Source organism: Anolis sagrei, chromosome 10 (assembly GCF_037176765.1).
Source record: "Anolis sagrei isolate rAnoSag1 chromosome 10, rAnoSag1.mat, whole genome shotgun sequence".
Lineage (NCBI taxonomy): Eukaryota > Metazoa > Chordata > Lepidosauria > Squamata > Dactyloidae > Anolis > Anolis sagrei.
In genome coordinates, this window is record NC_090030.1 from 13,401,179 (window position 1) to 13,425,251 (window position 24,073).

Here is a 24,073-nt window from a genome sequence, read left to right on the forward strand (position 1 = left end):
TCTTCTCTTGTCTGCTCCCTTCATATTGATTATATGTCACCTGTTTTTCTGCAAGAGTGATTTGTGGAGATGGTGACTTTTTATGACAGCATTGCAGGTCAATAGTTGAGTTTCAGGACTTTGGAATTCCAAAACATACAAAATGCCATTATGAGCTCCAACTGCTCTTAGACCTGAAAAGATACATTAACTTTAGCATCTAGATAAGGTTATGGTTTTTAAAATGCAAGCACAGTTTTTGAAACAATTTGCAGGAATTGAGTTTTAGAAGTGCAATGGCATCTCCATCCTAGTTGTTCTTTCTCCAAGAAGTATTAGGTGTACAAGTATATGTCAAGATTTGGAACATAAGTATCTATCAGGTCAGGGAGTAAGAACCAGGAGATGGGAGACTGGACCAAGACAAATTGCACTATGTAACAAAACTTGAAAAAAATCTTTTCCTGGTTAGAAAAAGTTATTTCTTCTTTAATTGTGCACTACCTACTCTAAAAGTAGTTGTTCTACTCCAGAAACTTGGTTTTTGTGACTGCCACAAACTATGTTGAATTGGTTGATACTCTATGAGATATTCATTGAAAAACTATAGCAAAATGTACTCCAGGAGGTCCTGCAAAACCAAAGTTTTTGCACTTTCATAAACTTTTCCCATGTTTTTATGATAGAACCAATTATGAAATAAAATGTATAATCCAGGAACAAAAACTGTATTACATAGTGTATTCATAGTCAATGGACCAAGACACAACTTGAGAGCTGAAGAACACATGGAAACATCTCACCATCAGGAAAAGTGTCATTACCTGGGCAAAGGCTTTCCTCAAATCCAGTGTCTATATATTTGGAAGGGAACAGACTAGAACTTGACAATATTGTCAAGGATGATGTTCCAATCTGCACTTCGGCTCACTCATCCCAGGAGGCAGTTGCACAAAGATCTGAAGGTCACTCTACCTGACCCCTGTGGTTCCTGGCCATAATGTCCCCTTGAGCACTGAAAACTGTTCAAAGGAAGGAACTATCTAGCCCATTTCTTATGACTTCCAAAATTTGCAGATTTATGCAGCAATTCTACATTTTAAAATTTGGACTATTTTTTGTAAGTATGCACAGTTTGGTAGACATGCCCTTCCCAATGGGAGACATTGAATGCACTGGCCTTACAAGTCTGATATTGACTTGCAAATTGGCCACAGTCAAGTTCCTTAAGATAGTTTGCTGTGTGGAAAGGCCCAACATAATGTATGGATGGGGCACTAGGGGAGCAAGATACATAAGAGTGAGAGTGCCACTCACAAAAGGCAATGTCCCAAAGTCTCTGTTTGGTTGCTTTGAGAGCCATGTCCAAAAGCCAGATGAGTTAGGAGGGATGTGGAAAGGGCGACGGAAAAGCCTTTCTTAGAATTATCTTAAACCAACTGCTTATGTGCTCAACCTGAGCTAAGTTTTGAATGAAACCGGATCCTAAATTAAAAACTCTGATCTTGAGCCAGTATTTAAGTTGTTAATCTCATTAACTTTGTATTAGTAGTTGTATTTTTCTTCGTATTGTGGTTGTTATTGCTTGTATTGATGTATTGTGGGCTCGGCCTCATGTAAGCTGCACCGAGTCCCTTGGGAGATAGTAGTGGGGTATAAATAAAGATTATTATTATTATTATTATTATTATTATTATTATTATTTTGCATACCTTGTACACAGGGTCATAGCTGGGGAGAAGGGGGGTTAATGGTTCTAACCCCTCCCCCAAAAGGGTTCTTCCCCCCCCCCCCAAAAAACCTGGTTTACTCAAGAATTTTAACTGGTTAACCAAGTTATGGGTAAACCAGGTTTCTTTTTTACCCTGACACATTTCAGGGCAGGGTTGAACTTTTAAACCACCCACCTCTGGCTACCTCCCTGCTTGTACACTTATGGTGCAATAATGGTCTTTGGACCAAAATAAAATGTTGTTGTTGTTGACTTGCAAATTGTAAAAAGCTCTGACTTGTAAATTGAAGTGTCTTTGTTGTCACACTTACACAATCACAGTTTTTTTTTTGTCATGTGAAGTGACTTGAGAAATGACTTGAGAAACTGCAAGTCACTTCTGGTGTGAGAGAATTGGCAGTCTGCAAGGACGTTGCCCAGGGAATGCCCGGATTTTGTTTTGATGTTTTATCATTCTTGTGGGAGGCTTCTCTCATGTCCCCACACGGGGAGCTGGAGCTGATAGAGGGAGCTCATCCCCGGATTTGAACCTGTGAACTGTCGGTCTTCAGTCCTGCCGACACAGGGGTTTAACCCACTGCACCACCGGCAGTGTGATAATTCCATTTTAACCTGCCTAGCTGCCTCCTATGGAACCCTGGGATTTGCAGTTTCTTGAGACAGTATATATGAATTGGTTGAAAATTCTAAACAACCTTCTGCAAATCCCAAGACTCCATAGGATGTTGTCATGGCAATTAAAATGGAATCGTAATACTATGATTGTGTAGTGTCTTCTCCTGCATATGTCATCAGTTGGGGACCCCTCCCCCCAGAATCAACTGCTGCTCTGGGCCAGATTGAAGAGAGAGGGGGCCAGGGGACAGTTCCATCTTGTCTTCTGAGCTGTGCTAATAATGTAATGTAATGTAATGTAATGTAATATATTGTATATACATATAATATTTATAATATTATAATGTAATACAATATAATATCATATTTACATGTAATAATTTTATATTAGGTAAAGGTAAAGGTAGTCCCCTGACATTAAGTCCAGTCATGTCTGACTCTGGGGTGTGGTGCCCATCTCCATTTCTAAGCCGAAGAGCCAGCGTTGTCCGTAGACACCTCCAAGGTCATGTGGCCGGCATGACTGTATGGAGCGCCGTTACCTTCCCGCCAGAGCGATACCTATTGATCTACTCACATTTGTATGTTTTCAAACTGCTAGGTTGGCAGAAGCTAGGGCTGACAGCGGAAGCTCACGCCGCTCCCCGGAATCGAACCTGCGATCTTTTGATCAACAAGCTCAGCAGCTCAGTGCTTTAACCCACTGCGCCACCATGTAATATTACTAATAATATTATAATATAATGGTATAGTACAATATAGTAATATATAATACTGATATTGTACTATGCTAATAATCTAATATAGTGTGTGTGTGTGTGTGTGTGTGTGTGTATACCTTGTAAGCCGCTCTGAGTCCCCTTCGTGGTGAGAAGGGCGGCATATAAATGTTGTAAATCAATCAATCAATAATGGGCTCCCAGAGGTGGCTATCACTGGCCCCAGAACAATGTGTTTGTAAGGCCTTCCCACAAAGGGGAAGGAGGTAGAGGAGGAAAACTAAAATTAGGAGAGTGATTCACCAGGGAAGACAAGAATAGTTGGAGCTTGTATTATTGGGGTCAATAATCCCTCTGACTTTACAACCCTAGGCAAAAGAAAGAAAGAAAGAACAGAGAGTTCAATCAACCCCCTAGCAAGCAATGATCCTGCTTTAAGGCTTATATCTGCCTTGCCTGGGCATAGTTTATGTGTTTTTAGCGGTATTTCATGTGTTCCCATTTCAGCATTTGATGACCTCAATTCGCCTTGGAGGCCAGTCAACTTTTCCTATAGGAAGCCATATAAATAAACCAATGAATGAAATAACTACTCTGTTTAATTTATCCTCACTACATCACTTTCTCTTTCATAGATTAAATGGGTTCTAACTTGGAGGGCTATTTTAATCCCATCAGCCGTGGCTAAATCAATCCCAGGAATGACATTTTCCCTCTCTCCCCATTTCCCATATTCCCAGAAAGAAATATATTGCAATACGTCAAATTGTTCCCAAAACACAGGTCTGGGCATTGAGCTTGTGAGATGTTTGGCAAAATATATTATTGTTTAATAAATATATGTTGATTCCATCCCTTCTCCGAGGAGGCGTGTGCAGCAGGGTGTATATCTCCCCTGGAAAAAAAAGACATATATTGAATACTCCGTGAGACAAAGTAATCAGAGAGAGAAGACTCTTCATGGCTGAGCTGGGATTTGAGCAGGGATCTTCTCTATTTTTGTTTGACACATTGTCCAATCTCCTGCACCACACAGGATCAGAAATAAATAGACATAAAAGCCCAGAGGAAAAAGTGTTGCGATATGGAAGAGTGAGACTGAAGCTTAGAAAAAGTTTCCCTTTTTGTGTGTGTGCGGGTGAAAAGAACAGCTCTCTGAAAGCATCTGCATTAAAGTCCAAAAAACAAAACTTTTCCAATTCCTGGATAAAACCCCAGAGGCATGCATTTAATTTTACAAATGCAATCATTAGTTTAAGATGTTGGACTTTACTGCAGGGATTCTTTTGCTGACATACACATGCAGAAATTGTGTGTGCCTTCACACCACTTGTCAACTTAAGCAACCCTATGAAATTTATAGCGTTTTCTTAGGCAAAGGATACTCAGAGGTGGTGTTGCCATCCTCTTCCTCTGAAATATAGTCCACAACACCAGATATTCATTGATTGTCTCACAGGATGTACCCTGCTTAGCTTCCAAGAGCAGATTCTGGTGTGCCCAAGATATTTAGGTCTCCAAGTTGAAGTCAGAGACATGTATGCCTTGTTGTGGATGAGGCACAAGGAGAACGTTGTGGTAAACCTGCAACCTGTGCAATTTTTGAGTCTTCCCGACAGCAATTGTGAAGTCTTTTTGGAGACACTGCTATACTTACTTACTTAGGTGATCCCTCATTATCCAAGTATGATGACCTTCCAAGTGTAATGTCTTGGTGGTCAGTCCGGAGGTGACGGTGGAGCTCTATTCTTGATCCGCATGTTCTTCCACAGTGAGAATCAAGAATAGAGCTCCACCATCACCTTCGGACTGACCACCAAGACATTACACTTGGAAGGTCATCATACTTGGATGATGAGGGATCTCCTAAGTAAGTAAGTTTCCAGGTGGACAACGGTCCCGGTCAGGCTTGGCTTGATGCACCTTCCTCTTGGCATGTTTCTCCCTTCTGCCCTCCATTCATGCCTCTTTGAATTCCACAGCACTGCTGGTCACAGCTGACCTCCCGTTAGAGACCTCAGGGGCCAGGACTTCTCAGTTCTTGGTGTCTATGCTACAATTTTTAAGATTGGCTTTAAGCCCATCTTTAAATCTCTTTTCTTGTCCACCAACATTACATTTTCTGTTCTTGAATTGGGAGTATAGTAACTGCTTTGGCAGACAGTGATCTGGCATTTGGACAATGTGGCCAGTCCAGCAGAGTTGATGGCGTAGGAGCATCACTTCAATGCTGGTGGACTTTGCTTCTTCTTCCATCACACAGACATTTGTCCACCTGTCTTCCCAAGAGATTTGCAAGATTTTTCGGAGGCAATGCTGATGGAATTGTTCCAGGAGTTGGGTGTGATGTCTGTAGATAGTCCACGTTTCACAGACATATAACAGGGTTGGGAGGAGAATAGCTTCTTGGTATCCCTGTAGATGTCATGATCCTCAAACATTCTCTGTTTCATTAAGAAAATGCTGCACTTGCAGAGCTCAGACGGTGTTGTATTTTAGTGTAAATATTGACTTTTGTAGATAGGTGGCTGCCAAGGTGGCAGAAATTATCAACATTTTCCAATGTTATATGATTAAGCTGTATTTCTGGCATTACTGAAGGATTGGCTGGTGCCTTCTGAAAGAGCACTTTGGTTTTCTCGATGTTCAATGAGAGATGTCGTCAACACTGTTCCCCAGTATCTGTGAAATGGGAAGGGAGGTGATTGAGCAACCAAGATCATGCATTCAAAGAAATGAGGGTTTGAGGAAGATATCCAAATTTAGCAAGGGTAAAATAAAAGATTTATGCTGGAAGTGCGAAAAACATAAAGGAAATTTTTTCCACATGTGGTGGGAATGTAAAAAAATTAAGAACTTCTGATGCGAAATACACAAGAAGATCATGACAATACTAAACATAAAAATAGAATTCAAACCAGAGTCAATGCTGTTAGGGATCATAGACTCCATCACTGATAAAAATTTAGAAAAACTGTTTTTTTACCTAACAACAGCAACGAGAATTACATTAGCCAGAATATGGAAATCTAGAGACATTCCCACGGTAGATCAATGGCTACTAAAAACAATGGATATAATGAACATGGATATTTTAACACAAAAAATATCACCAAATCTGACTAAACCACCTAAGACGGACTGGAAAAAAAACATTCTGGAATATATTAAAAAAGAAAATAGAGAAATTTATATCAATGTTTATTCTTAAATGAAACTCGAAGGATCATCAATAAGAAGCCGATGATCATATCAAAAGAAGAAAAGATAACAAAGGAGTTATCTACGTATCCATTCATCGTTCAGTCCTGAAAACTCCTGGAAGTATTTTAACCTGTTCTACACCCTACCCCCCATCTTACCTCCCCCCCCCTGGTTTTTTTCTCCCCCCCCCTTCCCTTCCTTCCCCCCTAGCTCCCCCCACGCTCTCCGCCACACTTTCCATTTCCTACTTTACCTACGATTGTTGTTCCCACTCTTCCCATGTAAATGGACACCTATCACCCCTATCCCTCTTTCTATCCGCTCCACTCTGAGGAGCACCATATTCTAAATAAAAAATAATTATTAAAAAAAAGAAAAGAAATGAGGCTTTGAGGAACTTGGTTTATATTCCTTTCTCTGGGGAACTAAATTTCATGTTGTATGCAACCCCTGTCTGTTTGATGACCCCATCACCTTGATTATTGAATGGCTGCATCAGCCCCACAAGACTTGCCATTGCCAAGGAAAGGAACACAGGTCTATGCACGTGGAGCATTGCCTTCTCCATACCTGATGCAAGATCTTGACCAAATGGATTTATGCACTAATAGCCTCTTTAGAGCATCATGTTTCAAATAGTTGTGGGAGTCTTTCTATTGTGATTTGTATTACTTCACTGCTTTCAAAATCTGGTAGTCTGGCTCTGTTGTTATTTTGGAGATGTTCTCACTTGTTCTGCTGCATGGGTTCCAGATGTCTCCTACCTAGATTGGACCTGTCTGCAAAGTTGCCATGGTCATTTCTCTTATGGAACATTTATGTTTTTGGGTTGTTGTACATTTTCCAGGCTGTATGGCCATGTTCCAGAAGCATTCTTTCCTGACGTGTTTATGTTTTTAATCCCTAGCTGCATGAACACATACAATGAGATTCATGAGACAGTTCCCTGTATAGCCTGGACCCTATGAACCTGTCCAGAATTTCAGATGTTCAAAGGAGGCCTCGCTAGTTGTCTGTCATGACACCTTGTTAAATTATTTGCTTTTTAGTTATCTATTGTTTTTGTAATATGGGTTTTCCCTTGCCTCGAGCCTTGAATAATAGAATCATAGAATCATAGAGTTGGAAGAGACCTCATGGGCCATCCAGTCCAACTCCCTGCCAAAAAGCAGGAAAATTGCATTCAAAGCACCCCTGACAGATGGCCATCCAGCCTCTGTTGAAAAGCTTCCAAAGAAGGAGCCTCCACCACACTCCAGGGCAGAGAGTTCCACTGCTGAACAGCTCTCACAGTCAGGAAGTTCTTCCTTGGGGAGAGTTGGATAAGAAAAGAAAATCATCATCTTCATCGTGTTAGCTTCCTCTTGAAAGTGGGCAACGTGCATTTAAAAGAACGACATAGGTAAAAACTTACAAAAGGTGAACATTAAAATGGAATTAAACTTCCCACAATATGAAAACATGTTAAATCTCTTGCTGAAAGCTACTTTCCTTAAATAATATACACCCTCTCTTTAACTAACATACCCCATTATATTTCAGCAAGATGAAAGCATTCCCATTTCAAAGAGAACTCAGGGCGCAATGAGCCAAGCAAACATCGTACTTTCTTCGCATGTCTAACCGCGTTCCTCTGTTTTTGCTGTTTCCAACCAGGCCTTGATGACTGCCTGCAACAATACATTAAAAACTTTGAAAGAGAGAAGATCAATGGAGAGCAGTTGCTGCACATCACTCATCAGGAGCTGGAAGAGTTGGGAGTCACCCGAATCGGCCACCAAGAGCTCATCCTGGAAGCGGTGGATCTCCTGTGTGCTTTGGTAAGAGTGCTTCTTTCTACAGGTTCACTCTACTCACTCATCTTTGCATGTCTTTCAACCCATAACAGGCTGAAAGCATGAGATCATTTCGTAAATGGTCCTCATTTCCATCATTCTTTCTGAATGTGTGTGGATGGATAGATGGATAGATGGATACATACATACATACATACATACATACATAGATACATGGATGGATGGATGGATGGATGGATAGATAGTCTGGCTTGGCCATGGTAGTCTATGCTCTGGTTACATCCCGTATAGACTACTGCAACGCACTCTACATGGGGTTGCTTTTGAAGACTGTCCAGAAGCTTCAAATGGTCCAACGAATGACAGCAAGATTGCTAACAGGAGTGGCGCTCAGGGAGCATACAACTCCTCTATTGCGGCAACTCCACTGGCTGCCAGTCTGCTACCGGGCACAATTCAAAGTGCTGGCTTTAGCCTATAAAGCCCTAAATGGTTCTGGCCCAACTTACATGTCCGAACACATCTCCCCTTATTAACTATCTAGGACCTTAAGATTGTCTGGGGAGGCCCTGCTCTCGTTACCGCCTTTGACACAAGTACGTTTGGCGGAGACGAGAGACAGGGCCTTCTCGGTGGTGGCCCCTCGGCTGTGGAATGCCCTCCCTGTAGATATTAGATCGGCCACCTCCCTTTTAACATTCTGGAAAAAAGTCAAGACGTGGCTTTTTGAACAAGTGTTTGCAAATGCAGAGTAACTGACACAGGAAAATGGAACGACTAGATAATGAGTCCGGACAATGTTTTTAACAAGGAGACACTATGAATTTATATTTTATTAATTTGTTTAGTTTTTATTATATGTTATGTTTGTAATTGTATCTATGTCATTGTAAGCATTGAATTTTGCCCTGTTAACTGCCTTGAGTCGCCTATGGGCTGAGAAAGGCAGTATACAAATACAGTGAATAGATAGACTTCCAGCTGGTACAATTCGATGCCTCCATGTGTGCATAATAAAATACATAAGAAAACCAATAATTGCATACAGTTAAAAACATTAAATCAATTCAATTAAACATATGCTTAAATATAACAGCCTTATGGCCTTATCTAGCCAAATTCTGTGATTGGAGACTCCATCAAGCTTGTCCATAGAGCATTACCATAGCTATTGACATCATTATCATTGTCCTTGTCAGCATAGTTAAATGAAGGCCTGGTCCCACATCCACGTTTTCAACTTCTTTCTGCATTTATTATTTATTGCATTTATTATTTTACTCCATTTATTATTTTACTCCATTTATTATTATTATTATTATTATTATTATTATTATTACATTTAATATTTTACTATATTATTATTGTTATTATTACATTCCCATTATTTTACTCTATTATTATAATAATTATTATTACATTTATTATTTTACTCTCTTTCTTATTATTGGAAGGATACGAAAGTATATTTACATTGAAGAAGGTTAGAATAATGGTTTAATCAGATCTGGACAGTTACATCTTAAATTACAGTTTTATGTAAATATTCAAAAACATCCTACTGATGCCTCAATTAATGTAATTTTATTGGTATCTATTTTTATTTTGAAACTAGCTGTCCCCTGCCACACATTGCTGTGGCCCACATAGGGGTTCTGTGTGGGAGGTTTGGCCTAGTTCTGTCGTTCGTGGCGTTCAGAATGCTCTGTGATTGTAGGTGAACTATAAATCCCAGCAACTACAACTCCCAAATGTCAAGATTCTATTTTCCCCAAACACCAGCAGTGTTTACATTTGGGCATATTGAGTATTCGTGTAGAGATTGGTGCAGATCCATCATCTCTGGATGTAGGTGAACTACAAATCCAAAACCAAAGGACACTGCCCACCAAACCTTTCCAGTATTTTCTGTTGGTCATGGGAGAACTGTGTGCCAAGTTTGGTTCAGTTCCATCCTTGGTGGGGTTCAGAATGCTCTTTGATTGTAGGTGAACTATGAATCCCAGAAACTCCCAAATGACAAAATCAAATTATTTTTGAGTGAAGGACATACATTGGGTTGCTAGGTGTCTTGTGTCCAAATTTGGTGTCAATTCGTCCAGTGGTTTTTGAGTTCTGTTAATCCCACAAATGAACATTGCATTTTTATTTATATAGACTAGCCGTCCCCTGCCACGCATTGCTGTGGCGCAGTCTAGTGATCTGGAAAATAAAGTAATGCGAAAGTGTTAGTTTTTAATATATGTAAATTTTTTATGCTTGTGGGTAAACAGTATTTGATTATGTTTTCTTGCCCTGGTGAAGGGAGTTGGACTGGATGGCCATAAGTATTTTCTGTTGGTCATGGGGGTTTTGTGTGGGATTTTTGCCCCAATTCTATCGCTTGTGGGGTTCAGAATGCTCTTTGATGGTAGGTGAACTATAAATTCCAGTAACTACAACTTCCAAATGTCAAGGTCTATTTCCCCCAAACTCCATCTATGATCCTAGTTGGGCATATGGAATATTTGTGCCAAGTTTGGTCCAGATCCATCATTCTTTGAGTCCACAGTGCTCTCTGGATATAGGTTTACTACAACTCCCAAACTCAAGGTCAATGCCCACCAAACCCTTCTAGTATTTTCTGTTGGTCATGGGAGTCCAGTATGTCCTATTTGGTTCAATTCTATCATGCTCTTTGATTGTAGGTGAATTATAAATCGAGGATTTTGGCCCTCGATTTATAATTACAACTACAACTCCCAAAAGACAAAATCAATTTTTTTTGAGTGAAGGAGTGTCTTGTGTCCAAATTTGGTGTCAATTCGTCCAGTGGTTTTTGAGTTCTGTTAATCCCACAAACAAATATTACATTTTTATTTATATAGATTTACCTGTAGCTGCTGCATTTCCCACCCTCAGCTTATAATCGAGTCAATACGTTTTCCCAGGTTTTTGTGGTAAAATTAGATACTTTGGTTTATATTTGAGTCGGCTTATACTCGGGTATATATGGTAGTTTTACAAGAATGACCTGATCAATGTCTTACCCACTCTATTGCTATTGCTATTGTGTTGTTGGCATTTTGTCTTCAGTTCCATTTGACAAGTCTTGCTGCTCTTGAAAGGCCTTGTCTGCAAAGGTGTGATATAAACATAATAGGGAATTGCTCTCTTCTCAAAAGGAATTTGACCCTATTCTGCTCCTTCCTGGAATTTCCTTAGTACTTAATGGAACCGAGGGGCACGAAAAAGTCTAGATGTAATACACGAATCGTAAATGAGAGACAAATATTGAACTGAAAAGGCTGCCCTCCAATCTCAGAATATTTGGCTTTCATTGATACAGAAATAAAGAGATAGCAAGTCCTTGGAAAATGGTCCAATTTTGTGCCTCTGACATCATTTTGACAGCTACTCCATCGCCCTTATAGATCGAGGTGCATCAGCAAGACATTACTTTTCTTATACAATATATATCTTTGGTGAAATTGTAAAGGTCTTGCCTGTTCAAGCTATCTCCCCGCGTTTCTTTAGTTTTTCTATAGAGGTGCAGAAGTGTGTGTATGTGTCTGTAAGACAGGAAGGAGGATTATCAAAGCGAAAAGAACATCTTACAGATTTTTTTTCCCCCTGACCTACAAAAGAGGACGGATAACATGTCAGAAAATGTATTTCTTATACTGATTGCCTCTTGTAGCAAGTTAAAAGCAGATATTTGAGGAACAAGATGAGCCAACCGAGCAGAAAAACAGCTCTTAGAACTGGCTTTGATTCCTTTGAATAGCATCTACGGTGTCTTTCCCTTTCCCTAACCTTTCTGGAAAGAGGGCCAAAATCCTCGTCTTTACCGGGAGGAGAGAATTTTACCTCCTTTCTGTTCTTTCATAGTTTGCCTTTGACTCTTACCCCCTGCCTGAGAGAAACCGCGAGACAGTATTTGTGGGCAAAGGGTCACCGCTTCATTAAACGCAACAGCCATCGTCTGCAATGGGCAGAAAATGGGCAAGAGCCAAAAGTAGGCAGCAAGTCAAAATTCAGGATGTTGCGTTGGCCTGAGGACATTATCACATTTATTTATTTATTTATTATTTAAACTTATATGCCGCCACTCCCCTGGGGCTCGGAGCGGCTTACAAGAATAGCTAAAATCTAACAAAATTTAAAAGCAATTTAAAACAATTTAAAAACAACACTATCAAACATTAAAAGTCTGTCGAAACAGGTATGTCTTACATGCCCTGCGGAAAGCTGGTAAGTCCCGCAAGGCACGGACTTCAGGTGGCAGAGTATTCCAGAGTGATGGTGCCACTGCTGTGAAGGCTCTGCATCTGGTTGCTGTTAGACGCAAGGTCTTGACACTGGCAATTTCTAATAGATCTTGGTCCTCAGAACAGAGGGATCTCTGGGGTTGGTAGGGGGTGAGGCGGTTCTTCAGGTACATCAGCCCCAGACCATGCAAGGCCTTAAAGGTGAGTACCATCACTTTGAAAGTGATCCGGTGCTCAATTGGTAACCAATGCAGCTGTAGTAAGATTGGGGTTATGTGGCATCTCATCGGAATTCCCACAAGAAGCCGAGCAGCTGCATTTTGTACCAACTTGAGCTTCCGGATCACCAACAGAGGTAGGCCAATGTAGTGGGCGTTACAGTAGTCCAGTCTTGAGTTGACCGTGGCCTGGATCACCGTAGCTAGGTCGTCCCTGGACAGGTAGGAGGCCAGCCGTCTAGCCTGCTGCAGATGAAAGAAGGCGGTTCTGCTAACGGCGGAGACCTGGGCCTCCATTGTCAGCAAAGGGTCCAAAAGGACTCCCAGACTCTTTACCAATGATGACGGGCGTAGTGCCTCGCCATCCAGGGTAGGCAGCTGGATGTCCCCACTGCCCGGTCGACCCAGCCTTAGGATCTCCGTCTTTGCTGGATTCACCCTCAACCTGCTGGCATGCAACCATCCAGTAACGGCTTCGAGGCACTGATGGAAACAATCGGGTACAGAGTCCGGTCGGCCTTCCATCTTCAGCACCAGCTGAGTGTCATTGGCGTACTGATAACACTCAAGCCCAAACCTCGAACCAGCTGAGCAAGTGGTCGCAGAGTATGGTGTATACCATACTCTGTTTATATCCATATGCATCCCACGTATTTTTAGGGCTGGATGCATACTTCATTGAAATGGGATGCATCCTCTTCTCATCAAAAATCTAGGTACGCTACATCCACGACATTCCCCGCATCTACAAGCTGGATAGATGCGAGGAATGCAGTGGATGTAGCATACCTGGATTTCAGTAAGGCCTTCGGTAAAGTCCCCCATGACCTTCGGGCAAACAAACTAGTCCAATGTGGACTAGGCAAAACTACGGTGAGGTGGATCTGTAATTGGTTAAATGGACAAACCCAGAGAGTGATTCTCCCCAATGCTTCCTCTTCATCTTGGAAAGAAGTGATGAGCGGAGTGCCATCAGCAGGGTTCCATCCTGGGCCCGGTCCTCTTCAACATCTTTATTAATGACTTAGATGAAGGGTTAGAAGGCATGACCATCAAGTTTGTATACGACACCAAATTGGGAGGGAGAGCCAATACTCCAGAGGACAGGAGCAGGATTCAAAACGATCTTGACAGATTAGAGAGATGGGCCAAAGCTAACAAAATGAAGTTCAACAGTGACAAATGCAAGATACTCCACTTAGGCAGAAAAAACAAAATGCAAAGATACAGAATGGGGGACAATGCCTGGCTCGAGAGCAGGACGTGTGAAAAAGATCTTGGAGTCCTCGTGGACAACAAGTTAAACATGAGTCAACAATGTCATGTGGTGGCAAAAAAAGCCAATGGGATTTTGGCCTGCATCAATAGGAGCATAGTGTCTAGATCTAGGGAAGTAATGCTACCCCTCTATTCCGCTTTGGTTAGACCACACCTGGAATATTGTGTCCAATTCTGGGCACCACAATTCAAGAGAGATATTGACAAGCTGCAATGTGTCCAGAGGAGGGCAACTAAAATGATCAAGGGTCTGGAGAACAAGCCCTATGAGGAGCGGCTTAAGGAGCTGGGCATGTTTAGCCTGAAAAAGAGAAGGCTGAGAGGAGATATGATATCCATGTATAAATATGTGAGAGGAAGCCACAGGGAGGAGGGAGCAAGCTTGTTTTCTGCTTCCCTGGAGACTAGGACGCGAAACAATGGCTTCAAACTACAAGAAAGGAGATTCCATCTGAACATGAGGAAGAACTTCCTGACTGTGAGAGCCGTTCAGCAGTGGAACTCTCTGCCCCGGAGTGTGGTGGAGGCTCCTTCTTTGGAAGCTTTTAAACAGAGGCTGGATGGCCATCTGTCAGGGGTGATTTGAATGCAATATTCCTGCTTCTTGGCAGAATAGGGTTGGACTGGATGGCCCATGAGGTCTCTTCCAACTCTTTGATTCTATGATTCTATAATCACGTCTACCTGCGTGACCGCATTTCTGCGTATGAACCCACACGATCTCTTCAATCATCCGGAGAGGCTCTGCTCGCGCTCCTGCCTCCCTCACAGGCGCGATTGGTGGGGACGAGGAAGAGGGCCTTCTCGGTGGTGGCCCCCCGACTCTGGAACTCACTTCCAAAGGATATCAGGCATGCCCCAACATTGGCAGTATTGAGGAGGATCCTGAAAATGTGTCTTTTCCAGTGTGCCTTCGGGCAATAAATAATTCCCAGCAAAATGTCCTTACAAATGTACTTTAATTACTGGATTGCGTTGGACTGTGTCCCTCACTTCTTTAAAACCCTCCTATCTTGTTCATGCCCAGTGTTCACTGTTAAAATTTAAAATTATTATATTTGGCCTGGCCATAGGTTTTTAAATCCTCGTGTGTTATTGTTATATGTGATTTATATTAATTTGTATTGCATTGTATTGTTTTGTTTGTTGCTTTTCTGTTTTATTGATGTGTTGTTGGGCTTGGCCTTATGTAAGCTGCTCCGAGTCCCTTGGGGAGATGGTGGCAGGGGATAAATAAAGTTGTATTATTATTATTATTATTATTATTATTACATCGGATTATTATGATTTGAAAATCCTGCATTTTGACTCATAACACCATGGAAGGCTGGCTCCTCGCAATCCATTCAAAACACCCCCTACATCACTCTAGGACAGTGTTTCTCAACCTTCCTGATGCCGTGACCCCTTAATACAGAGTTAAGCCCACTTTCCCATGCCTCTGGTTTCAAATCAAAGCAGATTTCTAATTTGTATCCAGTTTGTTTTTAATTGTTTCCACCATGAATGATTTTGATTGTATACCTGAATTGTTTCATTGTTTGCAGCCTTGAGTGCCCAACAGATATAGTTAATTTAATTCAGCACACAAGCACTCTTTCATTGACTTGGTGACAGAGTTTATTGTTTCTCAAGGATTCCAAGGTTAGGTTCCACTGAAGTGTTATAATCTCATGTTCAGCTTCATCTCTACCTGCCATAGAGAAGGTTTTTTTCGTGTCAGGAGAGACTTGGGAAACTGCAAGTCGTTTCTGGTGTGAGAGAATTGGCCATCTGCAAGGATGTTGCCCAGGGGATGCCAAGATGTTTGATGTTTTTTACTATCCTTGTGGGAGGCTTCTCTCATGTCCCCGCACGGGGAGCTGGAGCTAACAGAGGGAGCTCATCTGCACTCTCCCCAGATTTGAACCTCTGACCTGTCAGTCTTCAATCCTGCTGGCACAAGGGTTTAACCCAGTGTTTCTCAACCTGGGGGTCGAGACCCCAAGGGGGGGATCATGAGGGTGTGTCAGAGGGATCACCAAAGACTTTAAGAAAACACAGTATTTTCTGTTGGTCATGGGGGTTCTGGATGGGAAGTTTGATCCAATTCTATCATCGGTGGGGTTCAGAATGCTCCTTGATTGTAGATGAACTATAAATCCCAGCAACTACAACTCTCAAATATCAAGCTCTGATTTCCCCCAACTCTACCAGTGTTCACATTTGGGCTTATTGGGGCTTTGTGCCAAGTTTGATCTAGATCAATCATTGTTTGAGTCCACAGGTGAACTACAACTCCAAAACTCAAGGTCAATGCCCACCAAACCCTTCCAGTATTTTCTATTAGTCATGGAAGTTCTGAGTGACAAGACTGGTTCAATTCCATCGTTGGTGGAGTTCAGAATGCTCTTTGACTGTAGATGAACTATAAATCCCAGCAACTACAACTCCCAATTCTCAAAATCAACCCCCACCCCACCAGTATTTAAATTTGGGCATATTATGTATTTGTGCCAAATTTGGTCCAGTGAATGGAAATACATCCTCCTTATCAGATATTTATAATACAACTCATAACAGTCGCAAAATTACACTTATGAAGGAGCAACAAAAATAATGTTATGGTTGTGGGTCACCACAAAATGAGGAACTGTATTAAAGGGTCACAGCATTAGGAAGGTTGAGAAACACTGGTTTAACCAACCGGAGAAGGTAAAGGTGATGGAGAGATCTTGCAATTCAATGGTCCACCGCAGAATAATTTCTCTACAACATTTCAAGATATTCAAAAACAAGGAGGAAAACTATGGGTGAATATTTTTTCTGCAACAGGGAGAACATTTCTCTAATGGGTTGTTGTAGGTTTTTCCGGGCTATATGGCCATGTTCTGGAGGCAATTTTTCTCCTGACATTTCGCCTCCAGAACATGGCCATATAGCCCGGAAAAACCTACAACAACCCATGGATTCCGGCCATGAAAGCCTTCGACAATACATTTCTCTAATGCTTCACCCTTACATGGATCCTCTGAGATTGGCATTCCAATCAGGGGAAAGATTTATCTATCTTTTTGTTTTCCCTGGAATCAATGAGACGGTGACCTTCTGTCTTGTTTTGTGCTAATAGTTGCTCATTTCTTATGTTATATATGAAAGTGAGGAAATGCCATTGGGGAGCAGGGGGAGATTGAGGCCCTTCTCATGCAAACATAATTTCTCCTTCTCCCTTTCCGTTTTTCTCTGTGTGTATTTATGAGCCAAAAGAGCAATTGGCAGCTCTTATCAAAGCGTCGCACTTTCCAGATGACTTTGACCTTGTAGCTCGGCTCCAAATAAAGGCAAGCGATAATGATATCTCATTTGCTCCTGTCTTTGCAAACTCTGACTTGACAATTAGCTTGACGCTGGGCATTGCTTTGTTACGGCCTCCGTGAAACCTTATGATGAACTCGGTGCCGGCTTTATTAAATAGCAAAGCGGTAACCATACTGGCAGGCCCAGCAAAATGTCACAATGCGCTACCGACAGCCATTCCACAAGAACGCGCACAGCCACTAACCCACTGTTGATTTGGTGACATGAGACCTCTTTTGGGACCTGCCATGTCCCTGCAAGTGATGAGGCACAATCACATCTTATCGTTTCCAGGAACAGTTACAGGCTCAATTTCTCTGTATATGGCAGGAGCCATTCACTTCACAAGTGGCAATTACTAGCTTAAATAAAAAAAGAAAAGAAATTGAAGGCAGTTTTCAGACTACCTGTTATGCCTGCATGGTGCTCCACTTGCCCAATAATCCTAGAGGAGAGCATCAGGTGGAGTTAATATTTGGCATTTTCAATGAGCCAGTTCACTGCCTCTTAAATTTCTCAATATTAGTATTCACTATCTATTTTTCTCTGCATGGTCTGTAATGGATAAATATAGCAAAATATATATTTTGAAGACTTATAATGAGATGTTACTCTCATTAAAAATATGACTGGATTTTCTTTCAACCTTAGAGAACTGGTGTTTACATTATATATACTCATGTAGAAGCCCAATATTTTTTGGTTAAGAATTTGACTCAAAAACTGAGTTAACTTATCCATGGGTCAATGTAAGTACTATACCTTAATTCTTATTTTTAAAAAGGGACAATCTCTGAGTAGAGTGGTGAAAAAGGAGAGTTAGTCCATTATGGGAGAAGCACCAATACCATCTGATCCATAGGTAAAGGTAAAGGTTGTCCCCTGTCATTAAGTCTAGTCGGGTCCGACTCTGGGGGTTGGTGCTCATCTCCATTTCTAAGCCAAAGAGCCAGCATTGTCCAGTCATGTGGCCAGCATGACTGTATGGAGCGCCATTACCTTCCCACCGGAGTGGTACCTATTGATCTACTCACATTTGCATGTTTTCAAACTGCTAGGTTGGCAGGAGCTGGGGCTGATAGCGGAAGCTCACGCCGCTCCCCAGATCCGAACCTGCAACCTTTTGTTCAACAAGCTCATCATCTCAGCGGGTTAACCCACTGCACCACCGGGGGCTCGTCTCTTATCCATAATGCATATCAAAATCTTCTCTCAGTTTATGCATGAATATAGCTGTAGCTTCTCCTTCTCCTCCATCATCATCATGCGAATGTGGAGAAGAGCAAACCACAGATCACCTATTACAATGCAATCTGAGCCCTGTCACATGCACAATGGAGGTCCTTCTTATAGCAACACCAGAGGCACTCCAAGTGGCCAGCTATTGGTCAAAGGACATTTAATACAAAGCCAAGTGTTTAACTTTGCTTGTGTTTTTAAAAATACATTATAACTGTACCCTCCGTTCCCTGCTTATATGATAAATAAATACATCATAATCATCACCATCATAATCATCATCATCATCATCCCCCACTGGAGCATTGCAGCACACCAAAATACCTGGCAGTCACTCTGGACCATGCTCTGACTTATAAGAAACACTGCTTGAATATCAAGCAAAAAGAGGATGCTAGACATTCATTTATTTCATGTCAAAAGCATTGCTTAAAATAGTTTATCTAAAACTGATGAAATAAAGGAATCACAAGCTGCTAGAAATAATATCATACGAAAGCTGACTGGCACAACCTGGGGATCACAACCAGATACAGTGAAGGCATCTGCCCTTGTGTTTGCTACTCTGCTGCTGAGTATGCATGCCCAATGTGGAATACATCTCACCACGTTAAAACAGTGGATGTGGCTCTTAATGAGACATGCAGCATTATCAAAGGATGTTTACATCCTAAACCACTGGAGAAATTGTACTGTTTAGCCGGTATTGCACCACCTGACATCCTCCGGGAAGTAGCAGCAAGTAATGAAAGGACCAAAGCATTGAAATCTCCGGCCCATCCTCTGTTTGGAGATCGGCCAGTAAGCCAATGCCTTATTATTATTATTATTATTATTATTATTATTATTATTATTATTATTTATTAGATTTTTATTTAAGAAGATAAAATACAGTTATATAGACATATACTATACATTTCCTTCTCTTTTATTTACATTCACCCCTGTGATCCCCTTCTCCAGAGCCATCTCTTTTCTTAAAGTCCCACCAAAAAATCAGTTCTTCATTTGGAGGTAAATTCCCATCTTCGTTTTCCAATAATTTTTCTAGAAATTTTCGCCAAATACTTTCAAAGTCATTTTTTTACATAATCCCTTCTTTACTTTTAAGTTTGATGTTAGCTTATCATTCAGTGCCATTTTCCAGATTTCTTTATACCATTCATTAATCTGTATTTTCATTGCCCCTTTCCACTATTTTGCAATTAATAGTCTATCTGCTGTTAATAGCATGTCTATTAATTTTTCCCCCCCTTATCTTTCCCATCCTCTTTTTTAATTAAAAGTAATATTTCTACTGGATTCCTCCTAATTTTTATATCCATGATATTTTCTATCTCTGTTATAACCAATTCCCAAAAATATTTTATATATTTGCAGCCCCACCACATATGCATGTAGGTTCCAATTTCTTAGCATCCTCGCCAACATTTTTCATGATTGTTCTTATTTATAATGTTTAACTTTCTCGGCGTTAAATACCATAGCAAGCCAATGCCTTAAATCAAGAAATAGCATCCTAAGATATACAGAGATACTGACAGGAACACCTCAGCAAGCGAGAGTCCAAAAGTGGCAGGTTAAAACCCAGAACCTCAATCAGTAGCTGATACCAGATGAAAAACACCCTCCTGGGCACACAGAAGTCTGGGTGACCTGGAAGGCGCTGAACAGGCTGCACTCTGGCACTATGAGATGCAGAACCTTAAGAAATGGGGCCACAAAGTGGAGTCCACGACATGCGAATGTGAAGAGCAAATCATAGACCACTTACTACAAGGCAGTCTGAGCCCTGCCACATGCAGAATGGAGGACCTCCTTACAGTGACACCAGAGGCACTCCAAGTGGCCAGTTTCTGGTTAAAAAAACAGTATAATGCCAAATTTTTAACTTTGTGGTTTTTCTGTACATTATAACTGTATTCTCAATTTGCTTCTGACATGATACATAATGCATTATAACTGCATTCTCAATTTGCTTCTGACATAATACATAAGGAGCCCCCGGTGGCGCAGTGGGTTAAAGCGCTGAGCTGCTGAGCTTGTTGATCGAAAGGTCGCAGGTTCGATTCCGGGGAGCGGCGTGAGCTTCCGCTGTCAGCCCTAGCTTCTGCCAACCTAGCAGTTCGAAAACATGCAAATGTGAGTAGATGAATAGGTACTGCTCCGGCGGGAAGGTAACGGCGCTCCATGCAGTCATGCCGGCCACATGACCTTGGAGGTGTCTACGGACAACGCTGCCTCTGGTTCTGAGGAGCGGCTTAGGGAACTGGGCATGTTTAGCCTGAAGAAAAGAAGGCTGAGAGGAGATATGATAGCCATGTATAAATATGTGAGAGGAAGCTACAGGGAGGAGGGAGCAAGCTTGTTTTCTGCTTCCTTGGAGACCAGGACGCGGAACAATGGCTTCAAACTACAAGAGAGGAGATTCCATCTGAACATTAGGAAGAACTTCCTGACTGTGAGAGCCGTTCAGCGGTGGAACTCTCTGCCCCGGAGTGTGGTGGAGGCTCCTTCTTTGGAAGCTTTTAAGCAGAGGCTGGATGGCCATCTGTCAGGGGTGATTTGAATGCAATATTCCTGCTTCTTGGCAGGGGGTTGGACTGGATGGCCCATGAGGTCTCTTCCAACTCTTTGATTCTATGATTCTATGATTCTATGACTTAATGTCAGGGGACTACCTTTACCTTTACCTTATGATACATAAATAAATTATTCTTTTTTTCTTCCTCCCCTTCCTCCTTTTCCTCCTTTTCACCTTCTTCTTCCTCCCCACCTGCTCTTCCTCCACCTTCCACTCCTCCTTTTCCTTCTCCTTCCTTAGAGTTAAACCCTCTTTTTGATTTGCTTCACATAGATTTGGTTTTTCACAAACATACTCTAATAGTGACACTACAATTAGGAGCCTGGTATCTCTGAGCTCTCTCCATTCTGAGACAATTTACATTCGTTTTTACAACCCAGTAAAGTTGTGCTTTATAATCATAACATGCTTTCAAATGCAGTTCTGCACCCAAAGATTCTCTTAACTGAGCAATCTGGCAATTACTGATCAATATGTGGAGGGGAGAAATCGTTTTCGTGGATCTCAGAGAGGTTTCATTATCTTATAAGAACTAATGAGGACATTTGTCTTTGTTTTAGGGTTTGGATGATCTTTTTGTCAGTTGTTTTGTTTTGTTTGTTCGTCAGACAATGCCAAGGCTGGCTCTGCCATTCAGCAGAATGGTTTGGCCACCTGGGCAGCAGGTCTAGAGCAGTGCTTTGCTCATTGTTTGTATTGATTGATTGGTTAATATCCTAGCTTTTCCCAAATACAGAATTAAAAGAAAATACAGTTAATACAGCATGTAGCACAAAGGTTTTTCACAATCATTCAATAGCTTTTTTAACTGTCTTAAAGTGGCCACAGTGGTGCAATGGGTTCAACCCTTTTGCTGCTGAAATGCTGACCTGAAGGTTGACAGTTCAAATCCGCAGGACAGGGTGAGCTCCCACCGTTCTCCCTAGCTCCTGCCAACCTAGCAGTTTGAAAACATGCAAATGTGAGTAAATCTATAGGTACTGCCTTTGCGGGAAAAGGCAAAAGATGCTCTGAGCAGTCTTGCAGACTACATGACCAGGAGGTGTCTAAGGATGCAGGCTCCTCGGCTTGAAAATGGAGAAAAAGCACCTCCCCTAGACCCAAAGACGAGCACCGCCTCCAGAGCCTGAAAGGAAAGGAGAAGCCTTTGTCTTTGTCTGTGCCTTTGTGTCTACTTCTATGTCATTGTAATAAGGTTGGAGCCCCCAGTGGTGCATAAGCTTGTTGACCGAAATGTCACAGGTTCGAATCCGAGGAGCGGCATGAGCTTCCACTGTCAGCCCCAGCTTCTACCAACCTAGCAGTTCAAAAACATGCAAATGTGAGTAGATCAATAGGTACCACTCTAGCAGGAAGGCAACGGCACTCCATGCAGTCATGCTGGCGACATGACATTGGAGGTGTCTATGGACAATGCCGGCTCTTTGGCTTAGAAATGGAGATGAGCACCACACCCCAGAGTCGGACACGACTGGACTTAATATCAGGGGAAAACCTTTACCTTTATCTGTAATAAGGCATTAAATATTTGCCTGTGCCTGCGTATGTACTGTAATTCGCTCTGAGTCCTCTCGGGGAGAAGGGCGGAATATAATATATTATTATTATTACTATTATTATTATTATTATTATTATTAAGCCCTTCGGTAAAGGAGAGAGGGCAAATCACCATTCCACCCATGCGCTCGTCAGTACATCTATACTGTAAAATGAATGCAATTTGGCACCACTTTAACTGCCATGGGTCATTACTTATGGAAATCTGTGTGTTGTAGTTTGGTGAGGCTTCAGCACTGTTTGGCAGAGATGGATAAAGACCTTGTAAAACTACAACTCCTATTATTATTATCATTATTCCTTACCAACATCTCCTCAAGGTAAGGCTTTCCTCTTGACATGAAGTCTATTTGTGGCTGACTCTGAGGGTGGTGCTCATCTCAGTTTCTAAGCCAAAGAGCAGGCATTTCCCATAGACGCCTTCAAGATCATGTGGCCAGCATGACTGCATGGCACACTGTTGCCTTCCTGCTGAAGCGGTACTCACATTTGCATGTTTTCAAACTGCTAGGTTGGTAGAAGCTGGGGCTAACCATGGGAGCTCATCCCTTTCTGCAGATTTGAACCACCAACCTTCCAGTCATCAAGTTCTGCAGCTTAGTGGTTTAACCCCCTATGCAGCTATGGCCCCATGCAGGATATAACATAATTAAAATATATAGATAAAAACTTTGCAACCTATATATTAAAAAAACATAGAAATGAGATTAAAACACATTGAAATAATTCATAACTGCATAGCACTGAGCCATGGCAGTTAAAGCAGCACAAAACTGCATTAATTACATAGTGTAGATGTATCACAGGGCCCACCTTTGAAAACAGTCTTCTTTTTGCATAGAGCAAGGAAATCCATTGCTCTTTCTCCCTGAAGTTGGTTCTTTCTTTTGTTCTAAGCTCATTCCAGAAAATGATCTAACTTTGGTGTGATCAAACCTAATGCGAGCGTTGGTATTTCATTACACTGCTGTTTATTGGCTGACATGGCGGTTGATTACTGTCCACTGGAGCATGTCCAAATTAATTTACTGAGTCCACATTGCCAGATGTGCTCTGACTCATGCACAGCCCAATGGTAGAATATCCATGGGTTAGTTATCCTTTATGCTTTCTTAGCCGCCCTGATTGTCTGCTCCTTGGAGCCTAAGGAGAGAGACAGTGAACTTGCAACAAATGTTGCCATCTTTCCATGTTTGCAATCATTATGTAATTGCCAGTTTAGAGCAACTTTGTTCATTGTTGTAAATGTACATCAGCCTTGCGGTGATGCAGAAGCCTTGTTATTTTGCATGGGGCCAAAATGTGGGGAAGAGAAGCACTGTCAAAGTGGGTGTCAGATGGCAGATTCATTATTTCAACAAGGTCCAGAGCTTAGAAAGTTAGATGGAGGAATATAATGACACCCAAAAATGAGCAGTTCATAGGTTCTAGAGATGAAAGAATGTCTGCAAGCATTTTCCATAAAAAGTCAGAAAACATGTTTTCCAAGACTTTGGGAAATCTGATGAGAAGAAACCAGGGAAACTAGTTTCATTTTTTCCAACTGCTACAATTGCTCCTTGGAGA

General features: G+C 41.6%; 1 protein-coding gene across 2 annotated transcripts in view; it reads left to right on the forward strand.

Annotated features, from left to right (window-relative positions):
• LOC132762992 (connector enhancer of kinase suppressor of ras 2-like) overlaps positions 1–24,073 on the forward strand; it is a 433,687-nt gene that overhangs the window by 120,494 nt on the left and 289,120 nt on the right. For both annotated transcript variants that reach the window (XM_060756293.2, XM_060756292.2), the window contains exon 2: positions 7,906–8,069. In XM_060756293.2, the coding sequence (XP_060612276.2) occupies positions 7,906–8,069 (164 nt within the window). The remainder of the gene's footprint in view (positions 1–7,905; positions 8,070–24,073) is intronic.